This window comes from Euphorbia lathyris, chromosome 9 (genome assembly GCF_963576675.1).
Source record: "Euphorbia lathyris chromosome 9, ddEupLath1.1, whole genome shotgun sequence".
In the NCBI taxonomy this organism is placed as follows: Eukaryota; Viridiplantae; Streptophyta; class Magnoliopsida; order Malpighiales; family Euphorbiaceae; genus Euphorbia; species Euphorbia lathyris.
In genome coordinates this window covers 15752424-15769910 of record NC_088918.1, presented here as the reverse complement: position 1 = coordinate 15769910, position 17487 = coordinate 15752424, and the positions used below count along the sequence as shown (strand labels likewise).

The window sequence follows — 17487 nt, the reverse complement described above, 5'->3', positions numbered from 1 at the left end:
TACTTAATCGGCGACGTCTCAAGTACGGTGGACTTCTCTTAAGATAAATTGATAAAATTTTGGGCTAAAATGTTTGTCGTTCGGTTTCTGGAAAGAAACAATAGAAAATTGACATGTTAGCTTCGGAAATTTAGTTATAATGGAAGCTAAATTGAACATTATATGGTGTTTCTTTTGTTTATCTTTTACATAGGCTGGAAATGGAAGCTGCATCTGGCTTAATTTTGCAGAAAATCAAATCTGCTCATGTTCGATTTCTCTATTTTGTAATCATTCATCCATAATGTTGTACCATCGTGTAGTTAATGCTGCAACTTCTTCAAAATAAATTTAATTTTTTTTCATAAATTTAATATGAAGGTGACCTTTAATTAATTATGGGTTAAATGCATCATTGGTCACTGAACTTATATGGTTGTCTCAAAATGGCTACTCAACTTCAATTTGTCTCAATAAAATCACTTAACTTTGAGTTTTGTCTCAGTTAGGTCACGCTGACGATTTCAGTGATTAAAAAGCATGGAAATGATGACATAGGTGACATATCATGAGTCAATTCAGATCTTTGACCAAAACGACACATGACATCCATGTGTCGGTTATTTTTGTCACGCTGACGATTTCAGTGATTAAAAAGCATGGAAATGACGACATAGGTGATATATCATGAGTCAATTCAGATCTTTGACCAAAACGACACATGACATCCACATGTCGGTTATTTTTATGAAAAAAACTTTGAGTTTGTCTCAATTAGGTCACGCTGGTGATTTCCAGTGATTAAAAAGCATAGAAGTGACGACATAGGTGACATATCATGAGTCAATTCAGAACTTTGACCAAAACGACACATGACATCCACGTGTCGGTTATTTTTGTCACGCTGACGATTTTAGTGATTAAAAAGCATGGAAATGACGACATAGGTGACATATCATGAGTCAATTCAGATCTTTGACCAAAACGAGACATGACATCCACTTGTCGGTTATTTTTATGACAAAAAAACTTTGAGTTTGTCTCAATTAGGTCACGCTGGCGATTTCAGTGATTAAAAAGCATGGAAATGACGACATAGGTGACATATCATGAGTCAATTCAGATCTTTGACCAAAACGAGACATGACATCCACGTGTCGGTTATTTTTATGATTTTTTTTTACTTAAATGTAGACTTGAAGGATCAAACCTCTAACCAATTGAAACAAAATCAAACGCCTTAACCATTTGGACCCATTCTATTTCTTGTCAACCATTCACTAACTACTAACAAATATTAAATTTTTTAAATAATTTATAAAAAGCTTAATACATCATTTGCCCCCTGAACTTATCCAAAATAGTTGATTGGACCCCTGAATTTTCAAAGTGTCTCAATAGCTCATTGAACTTGCATAAAATGTTCAATTAGCCCCCCAAACTTGCGTAAAAAGTAATCAATTAATCATTCGGTTGTAAAAAAGTAAGTCAAATGCGGAAAATATGTTACACGTGCCTTAGAATATTATTACATACTTCACAAAATAGATTAAAACATGTTAAAAAGGAATTTCTTACTTATTCAACTATAAAACAATTTCTTCTCTAATATTATAATCGCATACCCCGATCTTGGTCGTTTTTCTTTTTTAAGATGTGTGCAACGTATCTTCCGCATTTAACTTACTTTTTTACAATCGAGTGATTAATTGATTACATTTTATGCAAGTTCAGGAGGCTAACTGAACATTTTATGCAAGTTTAAGGGGCTATCGAGACACTTTGAAAGTTTAGGAGGCCAATCAACCATTTTGGACAAGTTCAGGGGCTAATAATGTATTAAGCCAAAAACTTAAAAGTAGTAGATGTTTTCTCTTGTTCCGTATATCTCCTGCTTTAGTTATTTTCTAGGGTTCTAACTTCCAGCGCCACCTCCACCTTGCACACCGCTACCTCGCAATCCGCCGTTCGTATCTCCAGTCGTTCGACTTATCACGGCGCCGGAAACAGGGAGCGGCTTTTCCTACTCGCTCTCCACTCCACCGCCGCCTCCACCTCCTCCACCTCTCGATCTCCACCTCTTCTGCACAAAATCTAAACTCGGGTAAGTTTGTATTTGGTTATAGATGATTTGTATTTGGTTATAGATGATTTGTGATGGTTATTGATTTATTTTCTCCCTCCGTTTTATGAAGTTTAACATTCAATACAAGGTGAATGCACGTTTCTTTTCGAGTCATGAATTAGCGGATCTTGCAGCCGGTGGGATTGTTGAAAACCGGTGAAGGTATTGCCGAATGCGAGCTTCTGAAATGGTTTGTGCAAGAGGTTAGTGACTGCGAGTCTTATGTAATATTTCTGTTTGTATGTGTAATTTGCAATCTTGAGTCCTTGTATTGATTTTGAGGTATTAAATTGAGTTCACTAGAATTTTGAATCATCAGGGGTTAGAATATTGCTCATAGATTTAGTCAGATCTACTAGTTGTTACTGTGATCGCTAGTACTCCTTGGTTCATCTCATTATATAGTATAATTGTTCTATGGAAATAATCTACAGAAATGATTGTTGATTTTGTTCTGACAGGGCGATGAAGTTGAGGAATTTCAACCTGTATGTGAAGTACAGAGTGATAAAGCTACTATTGAAATAACAAGTCGGTACAAGGGGAAAGTTTCTGGAGATATCGTAAAGGTGTGAATCGACATTTAGATTTATGCAAGTCAGGTTTGGTTTGTGTTATTTTCACATATGATGCTGGCCTGTTCAGTTATAGGTGTGAGAAGTAGCTTTGCTACTATACAGGTTTGATTTGTTGAACCTTTCCGTTTTCGGACAGAAGAATAAGAAAGTCTCCTTTTGATTTATACTTCATGTGTATTAGACAAAAACTGTAAGGGAAATGTTTTCATACTTTTTGTGCATGTGCAGGTTTGAATTAATAACCATACACAAAAATATGTTAAGTAATGGTAAATATTTAGTTGTGAAAGGGAACAATGTAAAGGAATTCTTGATTTGTAAAGTTGAGGTGTAGTTGTATCACATATTTATATAAGCTATCAATATTAGTCTGTTGGAAATAAATAAATTACTTTAATGTAAATAACATTAAATAAATACCCATATAATGTTTGAGTTTTATGACAATTTTTGTTTCCTTAAGTTTATGACAACTCATGAGATGGTTTTGATGTGGTGATGGATGACAAAATTATGAATAATTTTGTTGGTATTTTTAGGTAATTGTGTGATTTGGTATTTTTTTAATGGAATTATGAAATTATGAAGGTGATTTAATTTAGAATTTACTATAATTGATAATTTTGTACTAAATGGGTAAACGGTGATTCCCCGCACCCGCAGTTTCCCCGTGGGGTGGGGATGGGGAGGGAATCCCCGTTCAGGCGGGGATGGGGATGGAAAACCAAATCCCCGCCCTGTTTACATCCCTATAGCCATGTGACCGACACGTGGATGTCATATGTCGTTTCGGTCAGAGATCCGAATTTACTCATGCTGACATGTCACCTACTTCATCATTATGCTTTTTAATCATTGAAATCGTCAGAGCGGCCTAATTGAGACAAAACTCAAAGTTGAGTGTTTTTATTGAGACAAACTGAAGTTGAGTGACCATTTTGAGACAACCATGTAAGTTCAGTGACCAATGATGCATTTAACCCAATTAATTATTCCGTATATATTTATATGTCAAAGCTTCGTTTATTTGTTACTTTTCTATGTCAAAGCTTCATTAATTTATTAGAATTTTATTTTACATATATATTATTTATTTATGATTGTCATCTGGTTCAACTAGTCTGGATCAACCGGTTGAACACATTGATCCCTGAACCCTCTGGTTTTTAAAACCATGTATACAAGACACGTTTTTAGTTAATTTACATATATTTTATACACACATAGAGACATTAGAGTTCCAAACCCCCGATCCGTGGATTTCCTCTCTCTCTCCCCTGACTTTGAATCTCTACACTATCCTCTTGACATGGATTGATCATTAAATTAAAAACCTCTTCAAGCTCCTTACTTCAGTCCTCTTTGTTTGCTCTTGCATTAGTTTCTCAGCTTTTATCATAACAAAAGATAATTTCAATTTTATTGACATTTGTGATTTCAAGCAGTGACCTAGTTCTTTGCATTGATTAATTATATTAAGCTTAAATAACAATTTTTGTTTGGTGTGCCTTTAAAAATTTAATCATATTCTCTTTTGGTGTCACAGACTGCTAGAAGAGGGAGCAACACTATTTAAGATTTTCATGTTGTTAAATGTTGTGTGGTGGCTGTTGAATGGTTGTGACGATGGACTTAAATGTATCGCCAGTGCCTGAAGATGAAGAGGATAATTTTGGAGATCATGGAGATGAATTCAGTCCTCCAGAAGAACGTTTTGAAAGTGCTGTTGAAACTGCACGTCGGGTATTCATAATTTTCCTTTTTATATGCTTCGAAGTTTGAACAATTTGCTGTGGAAGAACTCATTTATTGTTCTGAATTTCATCATTAGTTTTTAACAAGTCACTAGAATCTGGCAAATCATTGAGTTCTCTACCTCTTTGTAATGGAAACAAAGTGTAGTGGTAACTTAAGATCTTTGTTTGATGTTCTTTGTGATTAGGACTTCTTTCCTTATTTTTTTCTTCTAGTAGTAATACTTGGCATTTTATTAACATAATTTGCTAGTGGAAAATATTTTGGCAATAAAATGTAGTTTTCAGTTGTTTGTTGTGACATTGTGATCGACCAATTCTTTTCCCTTGCATTGGAGCACATACTGGAAACCTAATTATTTTTCGATAGAAAAAACCATGAGAATTTTGATGCATTCATTTTGTATGTGGTTTACATGAAAAAGGAAGCTGTATTTAACAGAGTTGCTTCAAAAATAGTTGCTTTCTTTGATGGATTTAGGCCACTGTTTTACTTATGATTCTTCGTAATTTCCCCGTGAATTTCTTCCCCTTTGCAAGTTCGTTGATTTTAAAACCGAATTTTTTTCGTTGAAAGTGATTTATCTTTTCTTTTTGATGCATGATGACATGTTCTTCTATGTTTTCAGTTTTCCAAATTGTGGAAAAAATAGTAGGAAATGCTTTTGAAGGTAAAATTAAACATTGTTGGGAAATGATTCACATAAGCCCGAGATATGTGCTGGTTTTCAATGTTTGTATATATTCCAAGGTTTCCAATGCGTGGATAAAAATCTTACTAAGCTATCAATTTCTTGCCAAACATAGCCACAAAGAGTAAAAGAATGGAAACTATGGCTTGGTAAGACAATTGCTAGTTGAAGTTGAATTGAAGAGTAAAGCTCTACTTTTGGGAATTCAAAAGGTTAGGTAAGGACAATGTAACCCTTAATCCATAGGATGAGATGAGAAAATAGATGGCGGATTAAGAAGTCACCTGTATTTGGGAGTTTTGAAAGGATTAGAAGGGATTATGAGTACTTTCTGTTTGGTAGAATTTTATTATAAGAAAGGGCATTATGCCATTTTTGCCCTTACATTGTCTCCAAAATAAAGAGAGAAGTTTTTATGTTCTCATTGTTAGATTAATAGAGAATGAGAATTTGTTTAGAAGTCTAACTTTTTCTTTTGACATCTTCTATTATGTCAAATTCTTAAGAAATATTAAGTTAGAAAATGTTAAACTCCCTTTGAGTTAGAACTTGACATTTTCAGTTATGAATTTCAAGTATTCTTTTTCTTCTCATAGGCCATTATTTTTTCCCCCTTTCTTGTATCTTTCTATTCTGCATCACATAAGTATTTAAGGTATTACTAATATTTTCCTCGTGATTAGTTTCTAAGAGAAGTTCCTATGATGAAATATGCTAGTTTTGGACAAAAATTGACGTGTGCTTGGATACATTGTTTTCATCATATTTAATATGGATGTGCAGGTTGGACTTATACAAGGTAAGTAGAACCTCAGGAGAGGTTGTTTAATCTTGATTTAATACACAACACAAGTATTGGTTTAGTTGTATTCATATCTTGAATGTCCCAAGCATGTGTACCAATGGCTGTGGTTGTATACTGAGCTGCTTTATTTGATTGTGTTTGCAGCCTTTTTTTTATTTTATTCCACTTCATCTTCATAATTTCTTATTTTGCTAATGGCTGGTTCCTCGTGTGATAAAATTGACTCGTGGGTTTGATCTTGTTTGCATCTTTGTTAGGAACGCGAGGAAAGACGCAAGCGGCTGAGGACTGAACGACCAGATGATAGAAATGTGCATGTGTCTCGGCAGCCAGCACATGATCAATTTTTACCACCTAAATACTTTAAAACTTATGATAAATCTAAGCTTCCTCCGGGTAAGCTTGCGATGTAATTTCTGTCATCACAGATAGTTTACTTGTTAGATTAATTTGCTCGTATTTATCTTTTGAGGTAGTAGTTATATGTGCATATTCTTTGTTTTATAGCGGTCATTTGATGCCACCATTCCGTTGCACAAGTTCCTTATATCATTGCATCATTGTTTGCTCTGGTCAAACTTTTGTCCAGGTGGACCTTACATAGAAGGAAAAATTGCAATTTTTTATGAAGTGGTTTTAGATTTTTCTCTCTCTTCGGATTGTATGTTGCACTGAAATTGATGGACCTAGCGTGAATCTATAAATGTGACATGGTTTTCTTAATTTGATCAAACTTCTGTTGTTCTGGTTCATCTTGCTGTGCCAATCGGAAGAAATGCGGGTTCAGATAATAGTTTGCACTAGCCTTAGGATTGCAATACCAAAATGTTTCAATTCTATACTTAGATTCCTGAAACTAAAAAAACGACAAGTGCATTACTGATATGCTTAGGCAAGAATAAGGTGGGTTGCAAGACAAAAATATAGTTCTGAGTCCTGCATCTATAGTTTGTATTCCATTTGTCAAAGACCTTGTCTCCTCCCAATTTCTGTACTTGCATCATACTATATTTGTGATACCAAATTCACTGCCCTGGTGCTGAAACAGTAACTTCAATGAAACATCAGCCTTTTCTAATCACCTGTTATTACCAGTTGGAAATTTAAAACGTTTACCTAGAAGATCAAATCAGGGGATTGGTGGCTAGCATTTATTAATTGCAGTAAGTTGATGTTGGACTGCCACATAAATGATTGAGTCCAGAGATTGTTCAAGGGAACTTCAATTATTTATATGAATGTAGATTCAACTATTGATTCTATTTAACCATGTTTAGAAAGTGATCATTATGTGGTTTTACATTACTGTATGATAATCGGAGATGGTCTTTTCCTTTTCTCCATTTTAGTAACTTGAGGATAATTATGTTTCGTCCTCACTCATTTCTTTTCGCTTCTGAGTCGAGACATTGTTGTGATCATATTGCATATTGGGATTTTTCTCAACTATCTCCAACCCAGTTCTCAAAATTTGTAGGTTGGTTGGATTGCCCTCCAGCGGGTCAGGAAATATATGGTATTATTCCTTCCAAAGTTCCCCTTGGTGAAGCCTATCATGACTGTATTCCTCCTGGAAGAAGATACTCCTTTAAACAAGTGATTCATCAACAGAGAGTATTACAGAGAAAGGTAAATAAATAATAGGAACTGAAATCCTTGGGTGACTTTGCTTGAACTCCCCACTCGTCCACATGCACATGCATGCACGGCTCAGTAAATTAAATATGCTTTGTTTCCTAATGAACTGATGTTTCTATATTTTGTAGTTAAGTTCAGTTTCACTTGTTTTTCAGCTTGGTCTGGTGATTGATTTGACGAATACTTCCCGTTATTATACAACTGGGGATTTGAAAAAAGAGGGTATCAAGTATGTTAAGGTAAGTCAGGTTATTTATTTTTGTTTCTTTTGGGTATTTGATGGTATGATCTTAATAGCGAATGACTCTGTCATTTGCTTGCGTAGATTCAATGCAGAGGGCGTGATGCTGTTCCTGATAATGCGTCTGTGAATAGCTTTGTTAATGAGGTATATGCTTCTTAATACACTTCTTTGTGTGTATAGCTTCTCTTCTCATGATGATTACTTGTGTACTATGTAGACCATTACTTGAGAAACTATGTTGCATAAAAAGAATCTGAAATGGAAACAGAAACGAATACCCGTAAATGTCATTTCTAAAAAAATATAGCTAGGAAACCATAATGGAAACAATAAAGAAGTGGAAATGGGGATGGGGATGGGGCACAAAACGCAGAAACGCTAGTGAAAAAGAGTATCCGTGCAACATAGCTTAGAAATTAGAATGATGTACGTGGTGGTAACTTACTTTGTGGTTATGTGATCTGTGCTTGCTTAGCTTTTCAGGTCATACAGTTTACTGCTCGTCAAAAGAATAAAAAGTATATTCTTGTTCATTGTACACACGGGCATAATCGCACGGGTTATATGATTGTACACTATATTATGCGCTCGACACCTATGTCTGTGACACAGGTTTGTTTTCTAAGTTCTATTTGATCACAATTCAAACTTACTAAGTAGCTTTGCTGCAAGCTACTTAACCTAAAATCTCTGTTTGTGTAGGCAATAAAATTGTTCGCTGATGTACGCCCTCCAGGAATCTACAAACCAGACTATATTAAGGGCTTGTATGATTTTTATCATGAAACAAAGCCAGAAATGGTTGTTTGTCCACCAACGCCGGAGTGGAAGAGATCTTCTGATCTAGATCTTAATGGAGAAGCTGTACCGGATGATGATGATGATGATGATGGAGGTTCAGCTGCCCCTTTGCATGTATGCATAATTTTTTAAGTAAAAGTAAATCTGTTTTTAACTGTTGATATATCTGTTAATGGCACATATAAGGCAATTTGTGCATTCTTTCTATCTATGATTGTAGGCTTTTCTTTAGTTTGGAACTAAACTTTCATGGCATGAATGTTTAGATGCATTTTCTTTTTCCGACATCCATGAATGTAACTTCTTCCAATATGTTGGTTGAGGTACTAGATGGGTAGCATAAATCATTGTTGGCATTGACATATTGAAGAAAATGCTTAAGTAGCAAACATGCAATTCAAAACGAAGAGGAGACGAGACATTCACAACATAGTAATGTTCACACAATAATGTCATTCAGTTTGGTGGTAAAGTCTGGTGGTATTGTACTCAGGATCTGGTTTAAGTTTTTCACTGAGTTCAAAAACTTGCCTTTTTGCGTTGAACCACTTATTTTAAATGGTGAAAGGGAGGAATATGCATGATGATTTAGTGCTTTAGAGTTGATGAAGGCCATACAGGGTTTAAATTCATCTCTGGTATTTTCTTATGCAGTAGTCAATGGTAGAGATAGGGATATATACAATTGACAGACTGTTGGCTAATATTTTTTAGGCTTAATACATCATTTGCTCCCTGAACTTGTCCAAAAAGGTTGGTTGGCCCCCTGAACTTTCAAAGTGTTCCGATAGCCCCCTGAACTTGCATAAAATATTCAGTTAGCCCCCTGAACTTGCGTAAAATGTAATCAACTGATCACTCGGTCGTAAAAAAAGTAAGTTAAATGTGGAAGATATATTCCACGAGTCTTAAAAAAAGTAAAACGACCAAAATCGGAGTATACGATTCTAATATTAGAGAAGACAAGTTGTATAGTTGAACAAGCAATAACTTCATTTTTAATCTATTTTTTAATTATGTAATAACATTCTAAAATGCGTGGAATATATCTTTCGGATTTAACTTACTTTTTTACGACTGAGTGATCAATTGATTACATTTTACGCAAGTTCAGGGGGCTAACTGAACATTCCATGTAAGTTCAGGGGGCTATCGGAGCACTTTGAAAGTTCAGGGGGCCAATCAACCTTTTTGGACAAGTTCAAGGGGCAAATGATGTATTAAGCCTATTTTTTAGTTGGTTTTGACTATGTTGTGGACATAATGAATTACAACAGGTAGCGTTTTATTTATTCAAGGACTAATGTTCTTTTAAATAGGTCTGCTAGATAGTTTTTTTAGTAATCTTTCCTTTTGCAACTTGTTTCCTGTCTCCTATAAGAGGTATCATGTTCAATAAAATTGACCATGAACTTCCAGTCAAGAAATAACATGAGATGTATATACTCCAGATTACCATTTGAAATAACATATTTCTTTCCTTGAGAGAATGTCAAGAGATTAGTTTCTAATAGTTTTTGTTTTATTTTCAAGTTCTTAGTATTAATTTGTTTTAGCATAGGTTTTTGCAGGGAAAAAAAAATCTCTTGGTCCCCTATGCTCCACTAGGTGGGCGCTTTAGTTTAATATTGTTGAAATAGAAAATTTCAAATTTGATTTTGATTTGAGGGAGGTCAGTTGGAGCTATGGGTAGGGGCAGAGGTTCCTCTTATTTTTTAGCTAGTGTAAAATGACATTGTTTTGCTTGACATGATTTTTGTATTATGCTTTTATTTCTTTAGGAAAATCATGAGACAGATGCACACATGACAAATGATGATGTACTGGGAGATGAAATACCAAATGATCAGTTGATTGCTATGCGGCATTTTGTCTACCAAATACTTAAGCTGACTATTCCGGTAAAGATGTTTTCAACAATTTGTATCTGCTGGCAATTCTTATATTTCAAAATGCCTGTAATTTTATAAATCTAATGTGTTTTAATTAGCATTACTTGCATATACAATATTGTTATTAAAGGCGCAGTAAATGAGAAAAAAAAAATATACAAAATCTAAATATCAATATGTGATACTAATGTCACTAATACTCTATTACTAGTTAAAGCACAAGTAATGATAAACTAAAGCACACACTTATAACCACACAAACAAGACAAAGCCACATAAAAACATAATATTGAACTTAACTAATGCACATAAACTAATAAGCATTACTGTCATTCAAAAAGAGCACAAAAAAACTAATAATCATCCTCAATATCCTCCTCAAGATTAATATCGTCCTCTTCATTGTCATTTTGATCTTCAATTTCCTCCTCTCCATATTCATCCTCCTTATCTGTAAGTGACATAGATGGCCTAGCTCTCACACGGCTTGCGTCGTAGTGCAGGAGCAGGAGCTCCTCTTTTACGTCTCTTACTCTTCCCTCCCTTCTATTTTTACGTCTTCTATTCTTTTTTACTTAGATCAACAGTTTAGATCTAAGTTACTAAATGGGATAAGTTGTTGAGATTACTCAACCTTTTATTTTAATGAGAGCAATAAAATAAATTAAAAACCTAACCAAAATCTGATGGCGTGCCTGAGGAGAGCCTGCGAGGTGCACACACGAGTGCCTTTTAAACACACCTTAGGGGTAATAAGGCGCAGGACCGAGAGCCTTGATTGAGGCAATTCTTTAACAAGTATAATATACATGTATAAATAGATTTGCTTAATCTCTAATATTGTTAATATAATATTGTATTTGCTAGAGGGTTCCATTCCTCGAGCAAATTTTCTGTTATTTATTAATACATGCCTCAGAAGATGTCTCTCTTTTCTTTGATGTTGTATACTATTTTTTATTCTGAATATGAATGCACGAGTCATGGGTATGAGATATATGGAGATCCTTATTCATATACTATGTATACCCCTTCATTTCTATCTTTATATTTTTTGTTCCTTCAATTTCAGGCAAGAGCAAACCCGCAATTCCCAGGGTCACATCCAGTATCTCTTAACAGGTTTGAATCTGAACTTTCTTTTGCATGTTCTGCGCTCTCCCAACCACCTGAGTAAAGGCTGTATGCTTGCAATTCCTTGTTATTCTGTGTTGGGTTGTGATTTTGATTCATAAAACTTGAAATGCTAGTAGGAAGAATAAATTTTAAACTTCCATGCCCTACCCCAACCTTCCTACCTCAAAAGACAATATAAACTCATTGAGTTTTAATGTCTTCTTGTCGCAGTATTGTGATGCAATTGATTTTATATTAGAACTGACATTGAAAATAGCACACCTTACTAATCTGAAAAAACTTGATCAATTACCATTAGGTTGTTGTGACTTTTTCTTTGTTTGAACGAATGCTAGTGATTATGGAGATAATTTAGATAATTTTTATTCAAGTTTTATGTATTCTGGAAATTTCTCTGTTGTGGTGTGCAGGGATAATCTACAGCTATTAAGGCAGCGATATTATTATGCAACATGGAAAGCTGATGGAACACGCTACATGATGCTGATTATGATGGATGGTTGTTACTTAATTGATAGGAGTTTTAATTTTAGAAGGGTACAGATGAGGTTTCCTTGCAGAAGCACTAATGAAGTATGTATCTAAGAATCTGTTCTATTATGGTGGTTTCTGACATAGAGACCTCATTAGTATAGCTTCTTGGTTAATGACTTATCAATATGATTCTTTTCATTATTTTTGTGTGTCAGGCTATAACTGACAAGACACACCACTATACCTTACTTGATGGGGAGATGATCATTGATGCTTTGCCTGATTCCCAGAAACAGGAAAGAAGATACCTCATCTATGATATGATGGCAATCAATCAAATGTCTGTATTTGAGGTTAGATTTGTTGTGAAAAATAACACCCTGTATTATGTATCTAAAAGCAAATGAATGCTGTGGTCATGCTTTTGCTTATGTACATTATTATTATTACTACTATTATCATTATGATTTCAACAACTCTTTTAGCAATAAGCACATGTTTGCTTCCTGTTCAATATCAAGAACAAAGTGCCTTTATGTGTCACGTTAAATTTTTGTTGAAAGTCGTTGGTGCTCACTTTTCAGCCTGCAAATGGTCATTACCTATGTTGCATTGGAAACTCTTCGTCACTAGCGTTTCTGCGATTTGTGTCCGTTTCCTAGCTATATTTTTATAGAAACGTTTCCCGTGTCTGTTTCCGTGCAACATAGGTCATTACCCTTAAGTTGGGATGAAATTCTAGAGGTGCTTTTCACTTAATAAGTTCTCAGTTCAAGACATTGCCAAATTTTTTGCTTTTGGTTTATACGTAGAATGTATATTTTTTCGTTGCTTGACTTATTGATCAATTATCTTTATGATATTGATTTTGGTTGAATTTCAAACTTCTCTCTCGCTTTTTCCCCAAGTTGAAAGGTCCAAACTCTAAAATTTGAGAATTTATATGACAATGTTTTGAAAATTCCAAGCATGTCAAGCATGGAATTTATAGATGTTTTTTGCAGAACTGTGAAATTTATTAGTTCCAAACAGATAGAAGGATGATATTAGTATGTAATTTAGATGATTTTTGCAGAGCTGTGGGTCTGTTTCTTTGATTGCCCTCCCCACCAGCGTTACAAATTGAGTTTTGAAGTAAAAGGGACAAATTGGACTATGAAAACACCAACATATGTAACAATTATAAGGATGAGATTACTGAGACTGCCATTCAGCTATACTTTTTGGTTTGCCATTATATCGACTGGGTTTAATGAATACTAATGATGTTCATTTTTGTGTAAAATTGCATGAATGTATTTGGTTGAGGACTTCTTTAAATTAGGGGATTGGAATTCTTTACGGGAATGCTTTCCCATAATTGTTGAATCAAAGAAGAGGTTAGTTTTCCGCTTTGCTTGGCGCAGAGAGAGTTAGAACCTTGCTTCGAGTTGGTATTTTCTGTTTGCATTTGATCTTTTCATATTTACTAGGATAAGTTTTAACTATTTTTTTGAACGGCTTGAATCATCCAATTTTTGGAATTGTCTCTATTTGATGAATTATAAGGTGAATATTATCTTGGTTATGAAAATACAGGTTGTACATAGGGTAACAAATTTCTGCCTTTGCAAAACCTATAAATAATCTTTCAGAATTGCTGCAGAGGCCTTTTTATGAACGATGGAAGATGCTTGAAAAAGAAGTTATCGAACCTCGCAATTCTGAGCGGCATAATATATACCAGAGCAGGAATCCTTATTACAGATATGACTTGGAACCCTTCAGGGTATGTGATTGAAAACCCCTGTATGTTGTGTCTTACCTGGTTCTTGGTAGCTAACTCAGTTCTAGTAATGACCTCTTGGAAGTGTTTATCAGGTTAGGAGAAAAGATTTCTGGCCGCTTACTACTGTGACCAGGCTCTTGAAGGAGTTCATTCCAAAGCTCTCGCACGAGGCAGATGGCCTTATTTTTCAGGTGATTAGGATTACAGAGCACTATGAGTACCCTTCATGTAGTACTGTAGTAGAATTCTGATAATGTTTCAACTTATGAATTTCTTGCACTTATCAACAATTATGCCGGGGAGTTTTCAGTTTCTCCCAAAAAATGTCGTGCACTTTTTTCCAGTAAAATTATTTTGTCTACCCCTGAGATTTGACTATAACTACAAGCGAGTCTCTATATTTCTTAAAAGTGAATCTTGATATCCTTGAGGTTTGAACTTCTTTCTACTATAAAATATTTCTCAGAATTCTTTTATATTATGGATGTTATAATTTGATTCTAAGAATACAAGAATCTGGTAGCTGTATGATCAAACCTCAAGGAGTGTAGCAATCATTTTTCTTCTATGTTGCACGGACACTTCTAGTTAGTAGTGTTTCTGTGTTTCCTGTCTGTGTCCATTTCCGTTTGTAGGCTATTTTATGTAGGTTATGTTTTAGAAATAGCGTGTCCGTTTCCGTGTCCATGTCCATGTCCGTGTAACATAGTTTTTTTTTTCCTTGAATTGTTTCCATAAACTAGTTATGCAATGAACTTAACAATTCTGACAACTTTTTAAACAAAAGAACTTAATGTCAGAGACTCAGATGGAACTGAACTTAATAGCCATTACCCTTTCATTCTACAAATACTAGGATCCATATTAATTTTGATCGCCAATCAGTGGTACGTATCAGTTTCCCTGATTGTTTAGGTGTCAAGGTCTTGCCATGGGGTTTACTTTTTATACATTCAGCTCTCTACTCGGTTTGATGGTTCTCTATGTGTTTTGTATTATAGATTGTCATTTACTGCTTGTGATCTTAGATTTTATTCTGTTTTTAAGGCATGATGCAGTGATCATTCATTGTTCTGCATGCAGGGATGGGATGATCCCTATGTTACTCGCACCCATGAAGGGCTCCTGAAGTGGAAGTATGCTAATATGAATTCAGTTGATTTTCTATTTGAGGTTATTCGATCAACTTTACCTCTTTAACTTTTCTAATATCTTTTCCTGTCTAAGCCCTTCCTTGTTAGCCTCAAATTTCATTGGAATACTTCACCCTGATAGAGTTGAACCTTTTGACAGGTGGATGCTGATGATCGTCAGTTCTTGTATCTGTTTGAACGAGGGAAAAAGAAGCTGATGGAGGGGAATACAGTTGTTTTCAAAGGTTGATGTCAATTTCAGTATCATACTTGGAAAGTTTGAACAATTTGCACGTCTATTGAGAATTTCGAATTTGAACTTTTTACTCTTTGCAAACTATACTTCAAAGGCGGAAAATGTTTGTGGTTTTCAATTTGGTCAGCTTGGCATGGTGCTCTTTTCTAGGTGTCGGTGATCATACTGAAAGAATAGCATTTGGATTCAAAATAATGTAATTTGCAATTTGGATTATTCGTCACAGCAACCTCTCGTTAAGGAAAGTAATTGATTGGTATCAATTGCTTTCCATCTAACAGAGTTTCAGTGGGCTAGAAATTTGCATCAAGTGATGTTATTAAGTATGTAGATTTTGTAGAATTATTAATTTCTTGGTTTACCATATTGTTTTGCTTTTATAAGTTGTTCTGTATGTTCTTGCTACTATGATGTGCTTCGCTTATCCAAGTAGGATTTATTTTCTTGTCCTAATACCCACTCTCATTATACTTGCAGGTGGTTCAGATCCCGCTTCATACTCAGGAAAAATCATAGAGTGTTCTTGGGATTCAGAGGAACAGGTTTGGGAGTGTATGCGGATCAGGACAGATAAAAATACACCCAATGATTTTAACACCTACAGGAAGGTTGGTCTTGGCATTTTTTGTCCTAAATGTTTCTATCAGCTCATGAGCTGTGAACTAAATGAGATGCTTACTGCTTTATACAGGTGATGCGAAGTATCAAGGACAACATCACGGAGGAGGTATTACTGAATGAGATCGGGGAGATTATTCGTCTCCCTATGTACGCAGATAGGATAAAAAATGATAGTAAGCCTCACCACCAGCATGCAAATTCTGGACGGCGCAGGTGATGAGAGTAACGCTCTTGGCCATTATTATTTATTCGTTTTTCGCTGCTTTGGCCAAGTTATGGCCCACCAAGTATGAAGTAGTTTTCAGAGGTTAGACAGATCAAGTCAGTGATAAAATTTTTGATGCTCATATGGATGGTTGAGTTTTGGAAGGTGGGTGAGAGCATAGGGTGATTGAGATGTTATGTAATTAGCTAGCTGCTATATAACCAACCCCATTGTGTGTACTTTGCTGGTGAGTTGTGTGATCCAGTTGGTACACCTGAAATAGTTTTTTACATGAGATCCAAATATCATGTCTAAATGATAGTTGTTCAGATCATAGAGAATTAGGAATAGGATCCACCATGTATGTTATTATTATTTCCACACGTGGATGACTGTCTTCCTTTTTTATTTATTCCAGTTCAGTAGCATTTAGTTTAGTAATTTTAAGTTCGATTCAGTAATTTATTATAATTATAATAATAATAATAATTATTATTATTATAAACTTATTTATTTTAATTATTGCTATTTTTAAAGTCTAAAATATTATCATTTCAGTTCAATATTACTCAGTTCAGTTTACTTAATTTCAGTTAAAAAAACAGTCTTAATATCGTTTGGGGAAGTTCCATTCCTTAATTGTCTACACAATTTCATCTTCATTCTGGTGTATAGAGGTACCAAGTTTATGAGTCTTTTCCTCTATAGAATGACTACTGGATGCTTTTTTTTCTTCAAATGCTCGGTTGATGTTAATTTTATGGGGTTTATATTAAGGACCGGGTCCTTGATATAAATTCCTCAATTTCAGAGTAATTCTATCGATTACTTCATAAAATATTAATTTCTACTTAAAAATGCATTAACTTTGTAATTGTAATGCCTAGAAATGCCATCAAAACTTTTTATGGTTTCAAAATATCGTATAACACATTTTTTTAAAAACATTCATAGCAATCACAAGTATAATAAGTTAACACTTAATCCTAAGTCTTTGTAGAGATTTTTCTTATTTCATAATAATACATGTTATTTTGGTTCAATTCATGTACATTAATTGAGTTTTACTAAATATATTTCCATTTAAGTTACCTGTTTATTTTGGCAATAGATAAAAGTTAACTAGTGGATGCAATTAATACAATGGTAATAAAATCTTTTGGTTAATGTTAAGGAAAATGGATAATTACAAAACTAGCACCTTTTAAGGTGTTAGTTTTCTTTTCTAACTCCTTTTGAAAAACTAACCAAAACTAACACATTTCAATAAGTAACTTCCAAATTTATCCTCATCTTCTTCCTTAACATAACTGTCTTTGTCTTTCCCTCTCTCTCTCGCACACTCTCTCTCTCTAAAGAACAGAACAATCTATAGAACGACTACG

General features: G+C 34.5%; 1 protein-coding gene across 1 annotated transcript; it reads left to right on the top strand.

Moving 5' to 3' along the window:
- Window positions 1–1866: 1866 nt before the first annotated feature.
- LOC136205436 (uncharacterized) lies at window positions 1867–16621 on the top strand. Its single transcript, XM_065996024.1, has 20 exons — window positions 1867–2083; window positions 2175–2307; window positions 2566–2673; window positions 4229–4425; window positions 6191–6329; window positions 7411–7562; window positions 7727–7810; window positions 7897–7959; window positions 8299–8427; window positions 8518–8730; window positions 10398–10517; window positions 11581–11630; window positions 12056–12218; window positions 12335–12472; window positions 13765–13887; window positions 13980–14078; window positions 14971–15060; window positions 15181–15265; window positions 15754–15884; window positions 15968–16621. The coding sequence occupies exons 4-20, from the start codon at window positions 4297–4299 to the stop codon at window positions 16112–16114; spliced, it is 2055 nt and encodes a 684-aa protein (XP_065852096.1). The 5' UTR covers window positions 1867–2083; window positions 2175–2307; window positions 2566–2673; window positions 4229–4296; the 3' UTR covers window positions 16115–16621.
- The last annotated feature ends 866 nt before the right edge of the window (window positions 16622–17487 follow it).